Below are 20,933 nucleotides of genomic sequence, written 5' to 3' on the forward strand. Positions count from 1 at the left end.
GGCAGCAGGAGAAAGCAAGAGAGGGAAACTTCCAAACATTTTTAAACCATCAGATCTCATGAGAACTCACTCACTCACAAGAACAGCAATGGGGAAACCACCACCAATATCCAATTACTTCCCACCAGGTCCCTCCCTCGACATGGGATTACAATTGTAGATGAGACTTGGGTGGGGACACAGAGCCAAACCATATTCTGCCCCTAGTGCCTCCCAAATCTCATGTCCTCACATTTCAAAACCAATCATACTTTCCCAACAATCCCCCAAAGTCTTAGCTCACTCCAGCATTAACTCAAAAGTCCAAGTCCAAAGTCTCATCTGAGACAAAGCAAGTCCCTTCCGCCTATGAGCCTGTAAAATAAAAAACGAGTTGCTTCCAAGATACAATGGGGGTACAGGCATTGGGTAAATGTTCCTGTTCCAAATTGGAGAGTTGGCCAAAACAGAGGGGCCACAGGCCCCATGCAAGTCCAAAACCTGGCAGGGCACTCCTTAAAGCTCCAGAATAATCTCCTTTGACTCCATGTCTCACATCCAGGGCATACTGATACATGGGGTGGGCTCCCAAGGCCTTGGGTAGCTCTGCCTCTGTGGCTTTTTAGGGTACAGCCCCTGTGGCTGCCTTCACGGGCTGATATTGAGTACCTTGCAGCTTCTCAAGGTGCATGGTGCAAGCTGTCATTGGTTCAACATACACGAATCAATAAATTTGATTCATCACATAAACAGAACTAAAGACAAAAATGACATGATTATCTTAATAGATGTATAAAAGGCTTTTGATACAAGTCAACACCTCTTCATGTTAAAAATTCTCAATAAATTAGGTATTGAAGGAACATACCTCAAAATAATAGCCATCTATGACAAACCCACAGCCAATATGATAGTAAATGGGGAAAAGCTGGAAGCATTCCTCTTGAAAACCAGCGTAAGACAAGGATGCCTTCTCTCATCACTCTTAGTCAACATAGTATTGGAAGTCCTGGGCACAGCAGTAGGCAAGAGAATGAAATAAAGAGCATCTAAATAGGCAAAGAGGAAGTCAAACTATCCTTGTTTGCAGATGATATGATTCTATATCTAGAAAACCCCATAGTCTCAGCCCAAAAGCTGCTTCAGCTGAGAGACAACTTCAGCACAGTTTCAGGATACAAAATCAACGTACAAAAATTACTAGCATTCCTATATACCAACAACAGCCAAGCCAATAGCCAAATCAGGAACGCAATCCCGATACAGAATTAACACAAAAAGAATAAAATACCTAGGAATACAGCTAACCCCGGAGGTGAAAGATCTCTACAATGAGAATTACAAAACACTGCTTAAGGCAATCAGCAGAAAACTGATTTCTCATGGATAGGAAGAATCAATGTTAAAATGGCCATACTGCCCAAAGCAATTTACAGGTTCAATGCTATTTCTGTCAAACTACCAATGACATTTTTATAGAACTAGAAAAAAACTATTTTTAAAATTCATATGGAACCAAAAAAGAGTCTGAGTAGCCAAGGCAGTCCTAAACAAAAACAACAAAGCTTGAGGCATCATGTTACCCAACTTCAAAGTACACTACAGGGCTACAGTAACCAAAACAACATGGTACTGGTACAAAAACAGACATACAGACCAATGCAACAGGAGAGCCCAGATAAAAGGCTGCATCCCTACCACCATCTCATCTTCAACAAAACTGAGAAAAACTATCAATGGGGAATGGACTCACTATTCAATACATGGTGCTGGGATAACTGGCTAGCCATATGCAGAAGATTGAAACTGGACTCCTTTCTTACACCACATAGAAAAATCAACTTAAGATGGATTAAATATTTAAATGTAATACCCAAAACTATAAAAACCCTGGAAGACAACCTAGGCAGTATTATTCTGGACAGAGGAAAGGGCAAAAATTTCATGATGAAGATGCCAAAAGCAATCACAACAAAAACAAAAAGTGACAAATCAGATCTAATTAAAACTGAAAAGCTTCTGCACAGCAAAATAAACTATCAACAGAGAAAACAACCTACAAAATGGGAGAAGATTTTTGCAAAGTCTGCATCTGATAAAGGTCTAATTTCCAACATCCATAAGGAACTTAAACAAATTTATAAGAAAAAATACAACCGTATTAAAAAGTGAGCAAAGGACATGAATAGACACTTCAAAAGGAGACATGCATGTGCCAAAAGGCATATGAAAAAAAGCTCAATAGATCTTTATAAAAATGCAGCCACAATGAGATACCATCTCACATCAGTCAGAATGGCTACCATTAAAAAGTCAAAAAAAAAATAACAGATGCTGGTGAGGTTGCAGAGAAAAAGGAATGCCTATACAATATTGATGGGAATGTAAATTAGCTCAGCCATTGTGGAAAGCTATGTGGTGATTCTTCAAAAAAGTAAAAACAGAAGTATCATTCAACCCAGGAATCCCATTACTGGGTATATACCCAAAGGAATATAGGTCATTCTACCATAAAGACACATATGCACAAATGTTCATCGTAGCACTATTCACAGTAGCAAAGACGTGGAGTCAACCTAAATACCCATCAATGACAGGTTAGATTTTTAAAATGTGGCATATATACACCATGGAATATGATGCAGCCATAAAAAAGCATAAGATCGTGTGTTTCACGGGAATGTGGATGGAGCTGGAGGCCATTATCCTTAGCAAACTAATGCAGGAAAAGAAAACAAAACACTGCATGTTCTCACTTATAAGTGGGAGCTAAATGATATCTCATCAGCAAAAAGAGGAGAACAATGGACATTGGGACCTATTGGTGGGTGGAGGGTGAAAAGAGGGATATAAACAGAAAAAATAACTATTGGGTACTAGGATTAGTACCTGGGTAATGAAATAATCTGTATAACAAACCACCATGACACAAGTTTACCTGTATAACAAACCTACACATGTACCCCTGAACCGAAGATAAAAATTTTTAAAAAATCACTGAGTTTACCCAGGAAGGGTCAAGCAAGAGAAACTTTAAAATGACAAAACGCCCAGACACATACAAGAAAATTATAAAACACCAAGGATAAAGAGAGTATCCCAAAGCTTCCAGAAAGAAAACAAAGCCCAGTTTCCCTACAAAATAAATTTCATTAATCTGTAATCAGACTTCTCATAAACAACACTGTAATCTAAAAGAATATGAATGTTTTACAATGTTCTGTCATTCAAGTTTAAGGGAGAATAAATATATATTAAACATGCAAGGACTGCAAAGTTTCAGAAAACATCAGTTCGAAAAAACAAATTTGAAATCATACTCCAAAAAATGAAATGAAATCCAAGAAAATAGAATGATGACAAGGGATACATGAAAAAACCATTAAATCAAGAAACAAAACACATAGGTAATTTTAAATTATTGCTGACATTTGGATCTATAGCTTAATGCACATTAAGAAGTTTTTTAGAAAGTAAAGACATAATATTAAAAACAATAGCAAGAGACTATAATCAGTATTTCAACAATATGTGAAAGATGGGAAAAGGAAAAGAAGAGGTAAAAGATGCTAAAAGTCTTATTTTTTAGGAAGGGGAAAATAATATAAACTAATTTTCAATATTCATAGAGAAATGATTAAAGTTTCTTTTAAATCTAAGAATAACCAACAAAATAATTAAAATTAGAATGTATACCTCCCAAATAATGAAAAGGCTAAACAAAATTCAGTAAAAACAATGAAAAGCAGGAAAGACAGAAATAATGAATATATGGCAATTTCTTAATGTTTCCTGAAAAGTTAAATATATACCTACTACATGATCCAGCAATTTTACTCCTAAGTATTTATCCAAGAGAAAAGAAAGCATATGCCCATACCAAGAACACGTATGTTCATAGCACCTTTGTTTATAATAGCTAAGAACTGGAAACAACTCAAATGTCCATCAGCAGGTAAATGTATAAATAAACTGGAGTAAACACATGCAATGGAATACTGCTATTTAACAAGAGAAAGCCAGAGTCAGCAAACCATCCTGCCTGCCACCTGTTTTTAGATAGCCCACAAGCTAAGAATGACTTTTAAATTTTTAAGTGATTAGAAAAATAAAAGAATTATATTTCATGAAAATTTAAAATTTCAATATTCATAAAGTTTTATTGGAAAATAGCCATGCTCATTTTTTGACAGTGTGGCTGCTTTCAGTCTACGATGACAGATTTGAGTTAGTTGAGTTATTAAAACAATGACTGGAAGCAGCCTAAATGCCAATCAACCAACAAGTGGATAAAGAAAATGTGGTATATATACACCATGGAATACTACTCAGCCCCAAAAGGAACAAAATCATAGCATTTGCAGCAACTTGGATGGAGTTGGAGACCATTATTCTAAGTGAAGTACCTCAGGAATAGAAAACCAAATATTGTTATGTTCTCGCTTATAAGCGGGAGTTAAGCTATGAGGACGGAAGAGAACATAAATGATATAATGGACTTTGGAGACTTATGGGGGATGGAGTGTGAGAGGGATCTGAGGGATAAAGGACTACACTTTGGGTACAGTGTACACTGCTTGGGTTCAGATACACCAAAATCTCAGAAATTACTGCTAAAGAACTTATCTGTGTAGCTAAAAACCACCTGTTCCTCAAAAATTATTGAAATAAAATTTTAGAAAAAAATTTAAAAATAAAACAAAGACAATATGGCCTGCAAGGAACTGCAAGCTAGCTATCTCCTCTTAGAGAAAAAGTATGTCAACACCTGATAAAAAGGAATGTATATTGATAGACACAACATGGATGAATTTCAAAATAATTATGCTGAATGAGAAAAGCCAGACAAAAGGCAGACTCACTATTGGATCCCATTTACATTAAACTCTTGAAAATGCAATCCGAACTATATGGATGAAAAGCAGATCAGTTGTCCAGAGAGAGAAACACTGGGGAAGGACTGAAGGGAGGAATTACAATGGGGTACAAGGAAACTTGTGGGGGTGATGGATACATTATCTTGATGGTGGTGATGGTTTCTCCGGTATATTACATATGTCAAAACCTATCAAATGTACACTTTAAATATGTGCAACTTATGTATCTCAAATATACCTCAATAAAGTTTAAAAAGTAAAGTCTATCACAACTGAAAGACAGGAAAGGCAAAAAAGAAAAAATGGCAATATTTTTTGTGGGGTGCAGCTAATATAATACTTAAAGGGTTTTTTTTAGACTTCAAAACTGAAAATTAATAAGCTAAGCATCTGAAGATTTAGGAAAAGAACATTTAAAAACCCCATATAAAAGAAGGAAAAAATAGTAAAGGCAAGATCAGAAACTAATGAAATAATGAATGGACAATAGAAGATATCAATGAGAGCAGATCCTTTCCAAATAATGTTAAAACTGATTAATTTGTGGTGAGAATTATCCTACCCCAAAAGAATGCACAAATAAACAATGTCAGGAATATAAAAGGAGTCATCTCTAAAAATACTACAACTATTAAATAATAAAATTATAAACAACTGTATGGCAATAAATTTGAAATTTGGATAAATATAGAAAATTTTTCCTACAGAAAAATATAATTTACCAAAACAGAATCAATAATAAATACAAAATCTGCATTGTCCTATAACCAGTATATAAACCATTAGTTGAAAATGTTCCCCCATAGAAAACTTCAGGCTCCCAATGGCTTTTTTTTCCACTGAGGTCTTTGAAAAACAAAAAAGATATAATTCCACTTTTTTAGAAACATAGTCAATGTATGGAAAAATAAGAAATACATACAAGTCATTTTATGAAGTCAGACATAACCTTAATAGCCTGATAACCTGACAAGGACAGTAGAGCAAGGAGAATTATGGGTCATTTGTACACATGAATATAGATGCAAAAATTGTATTATAATATTCCCTAGCAAAATCTAGATGTATGCAAAAGATAATATGTAACAGACAAGTTGGGTTTATTCTAGAATGTAAGGTTGGTTTGACTTTGAAAAATTGATCAATATGATTAAACACATTAACAGATTAAAGAAGCTACATCTTGTCAATAAGTGCTGAGAAAGCATGTAATAAAAGTCAACATCCATTCTTGATTAAACAAAATAACTTCTTAGTAAAGGATAAAAATAGGAGCTCACTTAATATAGTAAAAGGTGTCTAAAAAATAGAAATAAACTACAGTAAACCTTATACTTAATGCAAAAACAATGAAAGCTTTCCCTTCGAGATCAGGTAATAAGACAAGGATACCTGTAAAAAACACTGCTCTTCAGTATTGAACTGGGGAAAGAAGAAACGTTATAAAGATTGGAAAGCAATAAATAAAACTGTTATTATTTGAAAATAATATAAATGAAATACAGTATATAGAAAATTAGAATCTACTGATTGTTAGAACAAGATTGTTAAGCAAGGTTGCTGAATACTTAATATACAGAAATTAACTGCATTTCTACATACCAGCAGCAAACCAAAAATGAAATTGACAGTAATGTTAAAGAAAAAACGTAGCCAGAAATAATCTTATAAAAGATGTGGAAAATCACTTCAATAGATGCAGCTATTGAATATCTATTTTTAAAAAGACATGTTATTTGACTTTACCAGAAACCATACATAAAAAGCAATTCCAAGTAGATTAGTGATCTTAATGTAAAAGGGACAATCTAAAGAATGAAGAATTAACCAAAAGAAGAGCCTAGATTTACGGCTATAACATGCCCTATGTCTTTCTTATATGAAAAGCCATTTCAAATGAATAAGAAAAAGATGCACATCCAGGATGTTAGAGGGGCAGCCAGTTCTCCTGACATCATCCTCACATTTTTTTTTATTCCTCAGCAGTTTAAAATGAAAAATTACCTTATGTTTTCCCGTTCTTGATCAACATATCTTATTTGTGATGCAAGCATTGTTTTATGAACCTTGATTTCTTCAGTTCGCTCTTCCATTGCTGTGTATAATTGCTGTTTTCTTTTTTCTAGGGAAAGAACTTCTTCTGCCTTACTGTGAAGCATTTCTCGAGTACGCTTAACTTCAAGTTTTAAAAGATTGTCCTCTATCATCAAATCCTATCAACGTAACAAAACGGTCAAATATTGAAATTATTTTTAATTGCAAAAACAAAATATTTTTTATTGCTATATAAGTAAAACTTGAAAATATACCTTTTTCTAATTTAGCCATTGACTAAGATAGTAACTAGGCCTAAAATTGATCAGAGTCATAGGTTTTTTCTCTTTTAAGAAAAGGGTTTATAGTTATTCCAAATCTTTTTTATAATTCAATTTTAAAGTCAAGCTTTGCTATTATAAAAAACAAAGGGAAAAAGTTATTCCTGAAATTAAACTTACACTATCCAAAAAACATAAGCCCTATGAATGGCCATTTTTATACTCTGAATCTTACAAAATAATGTGGAAATATATTTTTATTTTAAAACAATTCAGTCATGAATAGAGTACTGATGTAAGAGTACACATATCTATCAATTTTCAGAATAGAAACCCCAGAAAAAAACACTCCAGGATATAAGATTTTATTGTTTCATTAACATAGCTTTTCATTTGGAGAGGTTAGATACTCACATCTCACGTGCACCAAAAATATATTCTAGATGAATGAAAAATCTTAAGAGATGAAATCAACGTAGCTACTAGAAGTAGTAAACATTTGTCTGATTTTTAGTGTAACTAAGAAGTTTCTAAGCAAAAAAATTCAAAAGAAAAACTAAAAGATTTGATGTTTAAAAAAAGTTTTGTGTCACAAACACTGAATAAAAATGTAAAGGTAAATGGGGAAAATATTTACAATATTTATGACAGAGATAATTTTTTTTTTTTTTTGAGATGAAGTCTTACTCTGTCGCTCAGGCTGGAGTGCAGTGGTGCGATCTCTGTTTACTGCAAGCTCTGCCTCCCGGGTTCACGCCATTCTCCTGCCTCAGCCTCCCAAGTAGCTGGGACTACAGGCTCCCGCCACCACCCCCGGCTAATTTTTTGTATTTTTAGTAGAGACGGGGTTTCACCATGTTAGCCAGGATGGTCTTGATCTCCTGACCTCGTGATCCACCCGCCTCGGCCTCCCAAAATGCTGGGATTACAGGCGTGAGCCACCGCGCCAGGCCGACAGAGAGAATATTTTTACATATGAAAATCTTTTATAATTTATATATGTAAACTTCCCAGCGGAAAAAAAATGGGCCAAGAATACAAACTAGAGCTCCAAAGAAAACAAATACGGAACATGACATAACAGAGAAAAGTGTTTTAAACATTTTTATTTAAACATAAATGTTTGAAAATTTATCAAACAAAATATTTTTAAACCACCAATTTTAAAAATGCAGACTGAAACAATGAGATGCCATGTTTATCAAATTGGCAATAATTTTTTAAATTAGGATATCCAGCCTCAGTGGTAGTGAATAAAATAGAATGCTTACACACTACTGATAGGGTATTAATGGTGCCCTCTAGAAGAGAAATGGGCTTAAAAATAGTTTCAAGACACTAAAAATATTCATTTCTTTCTGAACTGTAATTATATAGCTAGGAATTTATCCAAAGGAACTAATGGAATAACTACACAATGAACAACTAATTGAACAACTGCACTGTACATGTAGTACTATTTACAATAGCCAAGCATTGGAAACAAAAATCTAAAAAATAGGGGATGGTTAAATAAATTATGGTAACTTCATGCAATGGACTTACAGAAAGCCTTCAAAAATGTTCTTGAAAGAATAGTTAATGTTTTAGGAAGCAAATGATATACAGAAATTTTTTTAATACAACATAAAAAGCCAAATTTCTTTAAAAGACTGGAGGGAAATAATAGACTTTAACACTGTTTATATTGGGTATAGTGATTATAGTGACATTTTCTTTTTCATAATTTGCTATATTTTTTCATTTGTCTACAATTAACATGGAAACATGGTTTTCAATACTACATATGCATACAATTTTACTGCACCTGCTTAAAAGCTTTGGCTTTATTAAGTTCTTTCTCTGATCTGTCGATGAAAAGGTTTAGTTCATTTATTTTAGTCATAAGGGACTGTTTTTCATCACTGTTTTTACTATGTGACTTCTTGATAAAATAAATATCATTCTGCAAAAAAGGAAAAAGGTATATAAATGTATGTTTTAAATATTAAAAATATTAAATACATGCTGTATTATATATATCTTACATTAAATTATATACTCAGATATTTAAAGTAATCCTATATTTTATTATCTCTCTTCCTGCTATGTCTCTAATATAATAAACATGGATGGTCACATAGGAATATTTTCATTTTTATCATCAATTGATGTTTTGGATTTAGTATGAGTTCAGTAATTCTAGGAAATACATACTTCCAGTTCAACCTAATGAATCACAGTCATCCCTCAGTATTCTCTGGAGACTGGTTGCAGGACAACTGCACTACCACCACCAAAAGGTATGGATGTCCAAGTCCCTTATATAAAATGTCATGGTAATTGCATATAATTTACACACATCTTCCTGTATACTTTAAATTATCTTTACATTACTTATAATATGTAATAAAATGTAAATGTTATGTAAATAGTTATTATACTATATCATTTATGGAATAATGACAAGAAAAAAGTCTGTACATTTTCAGTACAGATGCAGTCATCCATTTTTTTGCGTATTTTCAATCCACAGTTGGATGAATCTGCAGATGCGGAGCTTGTGGATACAGAGGGCTGATCTGACTGTGTTAGGAGACTGCCATTTATGAGGAGATGGGAGCATACACTGGTTCATCACATGGTTCACCACTCCCCTACTGGAGTTCATTGTTTGATTCTATGCAAGTCCCAGATAGTAAGGACATCAACAGTCTGAGAAAGCATAGGGTGCTGGTTAAGAGTACAAGCTCTTAGAATCAGATGGCCTTAATTATGTACTAACCATCTGACCCTAGTATGATGGACTCTTCCTCAGTTTCCTCATCTCTAAAACGGAGATGAGGACAGTATCTACCTTCCTGGGTTATTGTGAAGATTAAAGATGTTATTGTCAAAGCATGTGTATAACAGTGCTTGACACATAGAAGTGCCATGTAAATGTCAGCTGTTATTAATTACATTCATAATCGCATATTGCTAAAGGGAAAAATGTTTGATTAGATCTAATTCCATCATATGCATAAATAGATCATACATATGCAGATACCAGTTTTCCAGTTTTATACCTGTTTATATCTCTCTTTCCACCCAGAACCCAGAATAAGGTTCGTGCTCTTATTCCCTTCTTGTTTCCTAAATCTAAACTTTCCAGTTCCAAGATCTCTTTCCTTCTCTTCCTCCCTCTATCCGTTCCTCCTCTCCTGTCTTTCTAATTGCCTGCATTTCTCTGAAGTATTGGGACCTAAGAGTTCAGCAAGATAGTAAGAAGAGGAATTTTTTGCATAAAAATGTGATTTTATAAAATTAAATTTGATAAAAAGAGCTAAAACAATGTGATTTTCAACCTGAAGAAACTAGTTTCTATATGTAAAATGAGACAGAGTGGCATGTGAGAGGGCATACAGGGTGCCCTCTGTTACTACTGCAACAATCTGTTGCCACTATTGAAAAGAGCAGCTCTTCATAATGACCAAAGGTTAACTAGCTTTAATATAATTTGTTAATTCACTTACATTTCTATTAATTTATGTATCTCTCTGTTAAAACCAGAGTTGGAATAGGCATAAGCACTTGACAGTGGTATGATGGAGGAAGCAGTCAGAGTAGTTCAAAGGGGAAAGAACTATAACCATCCCCACACAGCAAAACAAACACAATCCAGGCCAGGGGCAAGAAACAAAGTCATACCTCTAACATTTTATACCATTCTCATATTCTAAATAATCAAAACAACACCACATATTGAGTACCTACTAAAGTATTGTGCTAAGATATAAATTGCTTCTAGTTCTCCCAAATGTCCTAAAATAATATTAACTTTTTTCCCATTTAATAGACGAGTAAACTAGAGCTCAGAAAAGTTAAAACAGCAGTAGTGGTATAGCCTTGAAATTTAAAACTAGTTCTATCTGATCCAAAAACAAGTGTTTTTTTTCCACTAAACAAAGATAACCATTTTAAAACATTTCATCAGACTACAAACGACTCCAAACCAAAATTTTGTCTTCTTAAAATAAGAAGAGAGAAAAAAAAAGTAATAGCTCTCCACCTTTTGCAGCCCTCAATGAATTTAGGGCAATTATTTTTATAACCACCAGAGGACACATCAATAGTCTTGTCAGTGGTAAATAACAATTAGACCCTGCTAAGTTCTCACCCCATTCACGTCCATGCTTACTCTCTCACTTTTACTCTCTAGTCAAACTTTAACATAGGTTTCATATTACAAGTAACATAATAAAATTCCTAAAGATGAAGACGTTCTTACCTTATTAACAGAATCCAATCATTTCAAATATTATAACTAAGTAAAGATTTCAGTAACAACTGCTGACTCATAAAAGAGCAGTTTCTTTTTAGACAGTGTTTTAAAGACAAAGGGCAATAAAGTTATTTGCTATGGCAGTTATAAAATAGAAAACTAGAGGTTATCAATGTTCTAAACAGTATACTCTTGAAGAGTATTTAGAAGTCAAATGCAGGAGGGGTCAAATCCTAGCTCTCTGTGTACTAGCTGTATAACCTGGACAAGTTACTTACTCTATAAAACAGATAATAGTATCTTCCTCACAAGACATTTGTAAGGATTATATGAAATAAAATACTAGAGGCATGTCATACAATATTTAGTATATGCTAAATGCATCATCAATGGTAACATTTCACACTAATAGTACAAAAATAAGAACAATGTTCATACGTTTGTTATATATGTGTGTAGACTGGCAATCACCCTATCCAAAGTAGTCTTAGGAACATGTTGTCTTAAAACAGAATGAGGGCAGGGCGCGGTGGCTCACGCCTGTAATCCCAGCACTTTGGGAGGCCGAGGCGGGCAGATCACGAGGTTAGGAGATCGAGACCATCCTGGCTAAAACAGTGAAACCCCGTCTCTACTAAAAAAAATACAAAAAAATTAGCCGGGCGTGGTGGCGGGCGGCTGTAGTCCCAGCTACTCGGGAGGCTGAGGCGGGAGAATGGCGTGAACCCGGGAGGCGGAGCTTGCAGTGAGCCGAGACTGCGCCACCGCACTCCAGCCTGGGCGACAGAGCGAGACTCCGTCTCAAAAAAAAAAAAAAAACAAAAAACAAAAAACAGAATGACTAGGATATTTGAAACACAAAATGTATTTTGGTTAAGTTACATGAAGCTTCTTGATCTGTGTTTCCAAAAGGCCATATGTAGATTTTTTCTCTTCCAAAGACTTCTTAAGTTCAATAATTTTTGCTTCAAGGGCTTGTTTTTCTTCTGAATTAATTTCTCCCTTTAACCGTGACATTCTCCGTTCCACTTGTTGAATGTGAAAATCCTGTTACAGTTAAAAAAAAAAAGTTATTACAAAGAAAAAAGGCATCTTTATAAGTGTAGAAACAAAGTGAATACTTTCTTATGAGTTTGGACTAGGCATTATCATGTAATAAAGTCACTTTAGTCTTTCAGTAATTCAGGATTAAATCCTTTTCACTCTAAGAGGAACAAAAATAAACTATATCTCAACAATCAAGGTACATGATAGACACAGAAATAATCTTCTGAAAATATGACAAAGTTGGGGGATGTTTATCATACTACCACAATGGAATCTCAGTGAATTCACTGGATTTACATGAATTTGGATTTCTGAGGGCACATTATCTAAGGGATACAAAACAGGTAGTCACTAATTGTTAGCCATGAAAGGTTCAAATATGAACATCTAATTAATTATTCTTAATATTATGCTTTAACATCTATAATTTTTTTTTTTTTTTTTTGAGACGGAGTCTTGCTCTGTCCCCCAGGCTGGAGTGCAGTGGTGCGATCTCGGCTCACTGCAAGCTCCGCCTCCCGGGTTCACGCCATTCTCCTGCCTCAGCCTCCCGAGTAGCTGGGACTACAGGCGCCTGCCAACACGCCCGGCTGATTTTTTTGTATTTTTAGTAGAGACGGGGTTTCACCGTGTTCGCCAGGATGGTCTCGATCTCCTGACCTCGTGATCTGCCCGCCTCGGCCTCCCAAAGTGCTGGGATTACAGGCTTGAGCCACCGTGCCCGGCCAACATCTATAATTTTTAAGAACTAAGAATATATATTAGATGAGAAAATTAAGATGTAGAGATGGAGAATATTAAGAAATTAACAGAAATATATAAATAGAACAAAATAAGGAAAAACTGAAAAAAAAATGCCTTTATTAGCATGGGAGTGAGGGTGGTGGTGCATAACTAAGAATCAACATACAGTTTTTCTCGGTTTCAGATATCTCATGCCTTCTTTTGTTTTACTCTGGATGCAAATGTCTCAGGTTCCTTTAAAACACGGTTCTCCCTCACTAGAGTTCTCTCTCCTCTTGCCTGTTTATTTCAGATTGAGTGGAAAAATAGCTTTTAAGGCTCCCTCACCCTACTACTGATCTAACATGATGTCTCACCTTCAGCATCTGTCTGTCTTCCACAAGAGTGCTTATAAGTCTTTGTTTTCTTAGAACATGGCGTATCTTGACCATCACAACTGTAATAAATCAATATGGAAGATATTCATAAAAGTAACATCTACCTGACTGTACATAATTTCTTGTTGCTTCAAGGTTTCAAAATCCAGTTTTTGTAACTGATGGTTGAGATGTTTCAGAGAGGAACGAGTTCCTTCAACTTCTGATAAAACCGCTTTTTCTTTCATTGTCTCAGTCTGTAACTCCTGAGCTTTCTTAAACAGCACACCTTTTATGAGGTTCAGTTGAACATCTACTTCCTGATTAATAAGAATTATAGTGATTAATGAAATTAAATATATTGAAATCTTATATTTATATGAACATAATAATTTAGAAACTCAAATACATTTGAACCGTCCACCATTTTAGCCCTTTAGAAGATAAAGCTCTTCCCACAATTTTAACAAGTCCCCAACATTTCTTATGGTCTACTCTATTCTAGTAGACTAGGGTAGTTTTTATTCCTGTGTCATACCCCTTGACCTGTAATTTCATCCCATGCTACCCTAGCCTAGCAGTTGGCCATTCCACCGATTTCCTCAAAAAATAAAGTCCACTGGAAACATACAGCCTGTACATTCACAGAGTTTACTAAAGTCTTGAGGGTGCTATGGGGAAGAAATCACATCACCCAATCTCCCACCTTTCAAGCACTATCCAGTGGTGAGCAGGTAAATGTTTAACCATCATCTCTCCAGGAGATGAGAGGCTAGGGGGAGAATCTGATTTCCATGGTATAAATACTCCCACTATGGCCAATTTCATGCTACTAACATGATTCCACTAAAGGCAGAGTTGGGAAGAAATTCACAGAAACAGACCATTTTGTGGTATTTCCAACATACAGATAAAACAGACATAAGTAAACTTAAGAGTACAGCATAATGAAATATTTGGAAGTAATGAGTGCTGAGTATGTATTACTTTTTTTGTAAATGCTATTTATTTAACTATGAGTTTATATAATTTCATTTTTAATCATAGCTGTATTTAGGAAAATTTCTAAAAATTTAACTATTGGCTCTTGTAAGCTGGTAGGAACTGGCCCCAGCACACTACAGGAACTACCTGTCACTCACTCTTTGCCTCCAGTTGGCCTCTACCACGTGCAGCTCTAGGAAATAGAAATTAGTCTCCCATTCCCACTGCTCCTCTCTCAGGAAGCAAACCTGTCTTGACCTGGAAGCCTCACAACCAATGTGTTCTAGGCTTTAAATTGATCTACCATGCCATGATCAATTGAAAATTATCATTTTTAAATGCTGAAATAAGTTGCCTATGTGATCTTATACCCAAATAAGCATATTTTCCTTTAGCAACCAACAAACCTGAATACGACACAAAACAAGTCTGTGACTGGCACATTGAAATCCTTGCATAAACAAGAAATATAATCTGATATTCAGTGCATTATTTTACATAAACAATTTTCAGTGGGTTTAAGATCTTCTCAAAGATTGCCTGGCAGAGTTTTAAAGTCAATGCTCAGTGGTGAATAACACAGTATATGTCCAAAAAAGATAGGGTTGGGATTTTTTCAAACAAACAAAAACCAACAGCAATGAAAAAAACCTCAAGACTATGAACACAGCCCTGCTAAAAAACAATCAGTACACCCTGCTGCTAATATTATTAATTTTTCTAATTTAGCTAGTTCTTCACAAATGTCTGAAGTTTTTAATTCTCTGTGATGAAAAGGTCTATTTCATACAAATTTCACAGTGTTTACAGGTTTCTGATAAGTACTAATATCATCAGTTACAGGGAATCATGCTCTTAGGAAAAAAACACCAAAACTTTTAAAAAATAATGTGTAATTTGAATATCATTCATGTCAAGATTGCAGCATGATTTTATTACTTAGAAATTTTACAGCACACTGAGCAAGTTGGATTCCATCGAAATATAAATGGAGCCAGATGACATATAAGCCTTATATTGGAAGATTTTGCCACCATTTTCAACTACCCCTTTTTCAACCCCTCCAAATGTGTAAAAGCAAGAAGTAGTGTCAGGTCGCACTCATAGTTCACATTTATAGTTCACTTTGAAGTTTTCAAAGAGGAAATGGTGCACCAGCCTTTTCCAGTTCCTCGAAAATTGGCTTTAATGCCATCAACATGCCAAAAAGACTGAGGTAGAAGAAGGTGCCAGTAGAATTAGCAAAGTTACAGCATTTCAAAGCCCATTTACCAAAAAATTTTGCCAGATAATAAGGGTTTAAAGAGATAGTAGATGATGAGGAAGTACAAATCAGGAATGTAGATGATGATGGGAATTTGATTACAAAAAAACAGTGATAATCACATAGAAATCAGTTGTAAAACAAAGCCACTTTGCAAACTATTTATATGCAATATATGAATAGATACATGGATGATGGCAGGGACATAGGTACAGTAGGCTTTGGGAAGGAATGGAATCCAGGGCACAGTGGGGGAGCTACTTTTTTAAAAAGACATCAAGCCAGGCATGGTGGCTCACACCTGTAATCCCAACACTTTGGGAGGCGGAGGAGGGTAGATCACTTGAGGTCAGGAGTTTGAGGCCAGCCTGGCCAACATGGTGAAACCCCATCTCTACTAAAAATAAAAAAATTAGCCAGATATGGTGGCATGCGCCTGTAATCCCAGCTACTCAGAAGGCTGAGGCAGGAGAATCGCTTGAACCTGTGAGGCGGAGGTTGTAGTGAGCTGAGATCATGTCACTGCACTCCAGCCTGGGGCATAGAGCGAGACTCAGTCTCAAAAAAAAAAAAAATAAAATAAAAAATAAATACAAAGACATCAAGATTAGTAGCTTAAAAAGAGAGGAGGCTGGCCGGTGCAGTGGCTCACGCCTGTAATCCCAGCACTTTGGGAGGCCGAGGCAAGCAGATCGAGCCCAGCCTAGACAACATGGTGAAACCCCATCTCTACTAAAAATACAAAAATTAGCCAGGCGTGGTTGCAGGCACCTGTAATCCCAACTACTCGGGAGGCTGAGGCAGGAGAATCGCTTGAACTTGGGAGGCGGAGGTTGCAGTGAGCCGAGATCTCGCCATTGCACTTTAGCCTGGGCAACAAGAGCCAGACTTCATCGCAAAAAAAAAAAAAAAAAGAGGAGACTGAGACTGAGAATAACTTCAGAAGCAATATTTGAAAAGAGGTCCAAAACCAGATTATAAATGTGATCATACCAAAAAGCAGAGCTTCTTACAAGACCTCCTTGTCCTCTGATCCTAAGAGTCTAATTAATTCACTGTTGCTAAATTTTCTGTGATTTAGGGAAAAATTAAAACTAAACTTTACCTTCACATCTTTTTCCTCCTCCTTTACTATATCTTCCAAATTAGTAGCTTTCTCTTCTACAGACATGGTTTTCTCAGTTATCTCCTTTAATTTTGTTTGTATTACCTCATTATGATTTTTAGTTTTTTGTAACCTGAAGAGGGTTTATCATAAAAAGATAGAAAACATGCCTAAAAAGCATTTCATACAAACAAATAATAGTTTATCCTAATATTTATTTGTATAACTTGAAGGGGCTTTTTGCTGTAAACCTTTTTATTACCACTACATATTTAATAGACCATAAAAATACGGCTTCTGAGTCTTTGTGATGGAAAATATGAGTAAAAATTTTTTTAGTTTAATAATGTAGTAGCTGGCCAGGCGTGGTGGCTCACGCCTGTAATCCCCCTACTTTGGGAGGCCAAGGCGGGCAGATCACAAGGTCAGGAGATGGAGACCATCCTGGCTAACATGGGGAAACCCCATCTCTACTAAAAATACAAAAAATTAGCTGGGCCTGGTGGTGGGCGCCTGTAGTCCCAGCTACTGAGGAGGCTGAGGAAGGAGAATGGCATGAACCCGGGAGGCGGAACTTGCAGTGAGCTGAGATCGCGCCACTGCACTCCAGCCTGGGCAACAGAGCAAGACTCCGTCTCAAAAAAAAAAAAAAAAAAAGTAGTAGCTAAAATCTTGCAGTTATTTAACCAACAAATAGTCTTAAGTATTTAATAATTTTCTAGATATAGTAAAAATAATCATAAACATATTTAAATAGCTTTTTTCTTACCTTGCTGTTTCTTCATGAATGTCCTTCTTCATCTTGGAAATATTTTTCCTCAGAGCTTCTAAATCACTGGAAGTTCTATTCACAGTGGCTTTTAAAGAATCCAGCTATTTATTAGTTAACAGACAGAAACTATATATTTACTCTGTATCTTATAACTTATTTCATTTCTGAGTTTTATTCTGCCCACTTTGAGTTCTAACCTACAACACACCACAAAAATAGTAGCCATTTTCTTGTATTTAATATATAAACAGATTTCCATATTGATCTGATATCAAATTTTAATTGGCTTTGTTGTATAATCATAGCAAATTATAGAGAACACATATGTGTTGAAAGTAAATACAGAAATGTCTAATATCACTAGAACTGCTCAGAAAGAGCACATCCCCAAAGTCAAGATAAGCTAATATATATATGCTCATAAGAATCATAAGTTTAATTGGATTTGAAAAATCTCAAAAGATTCTAATACATCAGACTCCTAATAACTAAATTTTACTGTTAATAGTAAACTACATTTTACTATTAATCAAAATTATTAAAACAGAAAATCCAAGAATCGAATTTTCTTTTTTATTAAGGACCTTTGCAAAAACCCTGAACTCTCCACCAAATACTCTCAGAACAGACAAATTCAGTAAGGTTTCTGGATGCAAGATCAATATACAAAACCAGTTACATTCTATACACTTACAACAAGCAATCCAAAAAAGAAATCAAGAAAACAATCCCATTTACAATGACATCAAAAAGAATAAAATACTTAGGAATAAATTTAAGCAGAGAAGAAAAAGATCTGTACACTAAAAACTACAAAACATTGATGAAAGAAATTGTAGAGGACATAAAGATATCCTGTGTTCATGGATTGGAAGAATTAATACTGTTAAAATGTTCATACTATTCAAAGCGATCTACAGATTTGTGAAAGTTGTCAAAATCAAAATGGAGTCACTTGTGTCAAACCCTGAGAAAATTGAGCTGGGGAAGGCCATGAAGAGAGAGCTCTCATACGTATTTGCCCAATAACAATAACTACCCCAAGAGACTCTGCCAGAACCACAGCCTTGCACAAAGACCACTGCAACCTTGCACAAAAACCCTTCTACAAAGACATCTGCCCAGCAACTGACTGATCAACCTTGGACTGACACTACCCTAATTGATTCCTATAGCCAAGGATTATTATTTTAAAACAACTTAGGTAAACTTACTCATTTTACCTTTAAAAACTTTTGCCTTCCTTTATATCCTAGATATGCCTATAATCTGTCATAGCCTGTATATACTGGATTTTCAAATTCCCTGCTCATTCCTAATTAAGCTCAATATTTTTAGAGGGCCTCTCTCTGTTATTTAGGTTGACAGATTCAATACAATATCAAAATTCCAATGTCATTCTTCACCGAAATAGAAAAACAATTCTAAAATTCATATGGAACTATAAAAGATCCCAAATAGCTCAAGTAATCTTAAGCAGAAAGAACAAAGCTGGAGGCAACATACTTCATTATTTAAAATTGTATTACAAAGCTAAACTAATCAAAACAAAATGGTGCAGTCATCCATTGGCATCCACAGAGAATTGGTTCCAGGATCCCTCACAGATACCAAAATCTACAGATGTGTAGGTCCCTTATATAAAATGATATGTATTTGCATATAACCTATGTACAGCCTCCTGTACACTTTAAATAATCTCATGATTATTTTTAACACCTAATACAATGTAAATGCTATGTAAATAATTTTCATATTTTTAAAATTTGTATCCTTTTTTATTGTTATATTATTATTTTTACTGGGTTTCTTTTCTGAATATTTTTTATCAATTGTTGGTTGAATCTGCACATGCAGAATCCACGGATAAGGAAGGCTGACTGTACTGGCAAAAAAAACCAGACACACAGAAAAATGGAACAGAATAGAGAATCTGGAAATAAACCCATGCATATATGATCAACTAATTTTCAGCAAAGGTGTCAAGAATACACAATGGGGAAAGGATAGTCTCTTCAATCGATGATGTTAAGAAAACTGGATAACTATACGCAAAAAAAAAAAAAAAGAAAGAAATTGGGCTTTTCTCTGGTACCATATACAAAAATTAATTCAAAATGAATTAAAGACTTAAATGTAAGACCTGACACTGTAAAACTTCTCAAAGAAACGTAGGAGAAAAGCTCCTTGACATTGGTATCTGTAATGATTTTTTGAATTTGACACCAAAATTACAGGCAACAAAAGCAAAAATAAACAAGCAGCACTACATCAAACTAAAAAGTTTCTTTAAGGAAAAGGAACCACCAACAAAATGAAAAGGTAACGTACAGAATGGAAGAAAATATTTGCAAACCATATTTACCTGTGATGTGAATGGCACCCCGTGGTGCTTAATCAGAGGTTTAATCAGAGTATCCCAAAAGTTCCACAAACAAAGAGACATAAAAAAAAACAAAAAAACTAGAAGCAGTTTCTTCATCACAGGAAAAGCTTTATGCTTATTTTATATTTTATAGTGATTTGTCATGAACATACAAGCCAATCTTTTTTAATTGACATACCTCACCCTTCAGCTGAATTCTACTAGTTTCATGGTCCTGATATGCCGTTCTACATTTTAAAAGTTTACGATCAGCCACAGAAATTCTTTTCTCATACTCTGTGTTATTCCCAATCTCACTTTCCAAAAACTTGATCTTTTCTTTAACCAGATTTTCTTTTTCTCTTGTTTCCTGCTTTATCCTTGCTAATTCCTAGGATTAAAACAAATATGTTTACTTAAATATATGTTTAAACTGACAAAACTAAAAGGAATTTGGTTTCTATTTTTCTATTATTACATTTAGTACTTATTTTACCAAAACTTCTTAGAAGACATTTTTAAATACTTTTATATTAATAAAAACAAAATATTAGTATGCTACATATTAATGTCTATAAATTCATGTTGTTAAATGTCTCTGTTTTGTTTCATATATCTGGAATTTTGCTAAAGAGATGAGAAAAACGGTTATGCTTTTATATATGAAAGGTAAAACCTACAAATGTAACAGTGTTGAATATTTTTCACATGGAAAGCAGGATTTCAATGAAGTTTTCTAAATATTTTACAGACGTGGTTTTTTTTCATATTTTGAAAATAGCATTTTTGTTAATGGTTTCAATAGGAATGTCTTCACTCAGGCCTTTCACTGGTCGTAGAGACAATAATAAATAGAATACACAAAACACTGTAACTGAAATG

General features: G+C 34.7%; 1 protein-coding gene across 2 annotated transcripts in view; it reads right to left on the reverse strand.

Moving 5' to 3' along the window:
• Nucleotides 1-20,933, reverse strand: part of CCDC39 (coiled-coil domain containing 39) — a 68,238-nt gene that overhangs the window by 23,201 nt on the left and 24,104 nt on the right. For both annotated transcript variants that reach the window (XM_058426473.1, XM_032174054.2), the window contains 7 exons: nt 20,251-20,442; nt 17,684-17,787; nt 16,915-17,047; nt 13,687-13,881; nt 12,297-12,461; nt 8,979-9,116; nt 6,861-7,069 (listed from right to left, as the gene is read on the reverse strand). In XM_058426473.1, coding sequence (XP_058282456.1) covers nt 6,861-7,069; nt 8,979-9,116; nt 12,297-12,461; nt 13,687-13,881; nt 16,915-17,047; nt 17,684-17,787; nt 20,251-20,442 — 1,136 coding nt within the window. The remainder of the gene's footprint in view (nt 1-6,860; nt 7,070-8,978; nt 9,117-12,296; nt 12,462-13,686; nt 13,882-16,914; nt 17,048-17,683; nt 17,788-20,250; nt 20,443-20,933) is intronic.

Source organism: Hylobates moloch, unplaced genomic scaffold, assembly GCF_009828535.3.
Source record: "Hylobates moloch isolate HMO894 unplaced genomic scaffold, HMol_V3 SCAFFOLD_13, whole genome shotgun sequence".
Taxonomy (NCBI): Eukaryota; Metazoa; Chordata; class Mammalia; order Primates; family Hylobatidae; genus Hylobates; species Hylobates moloch.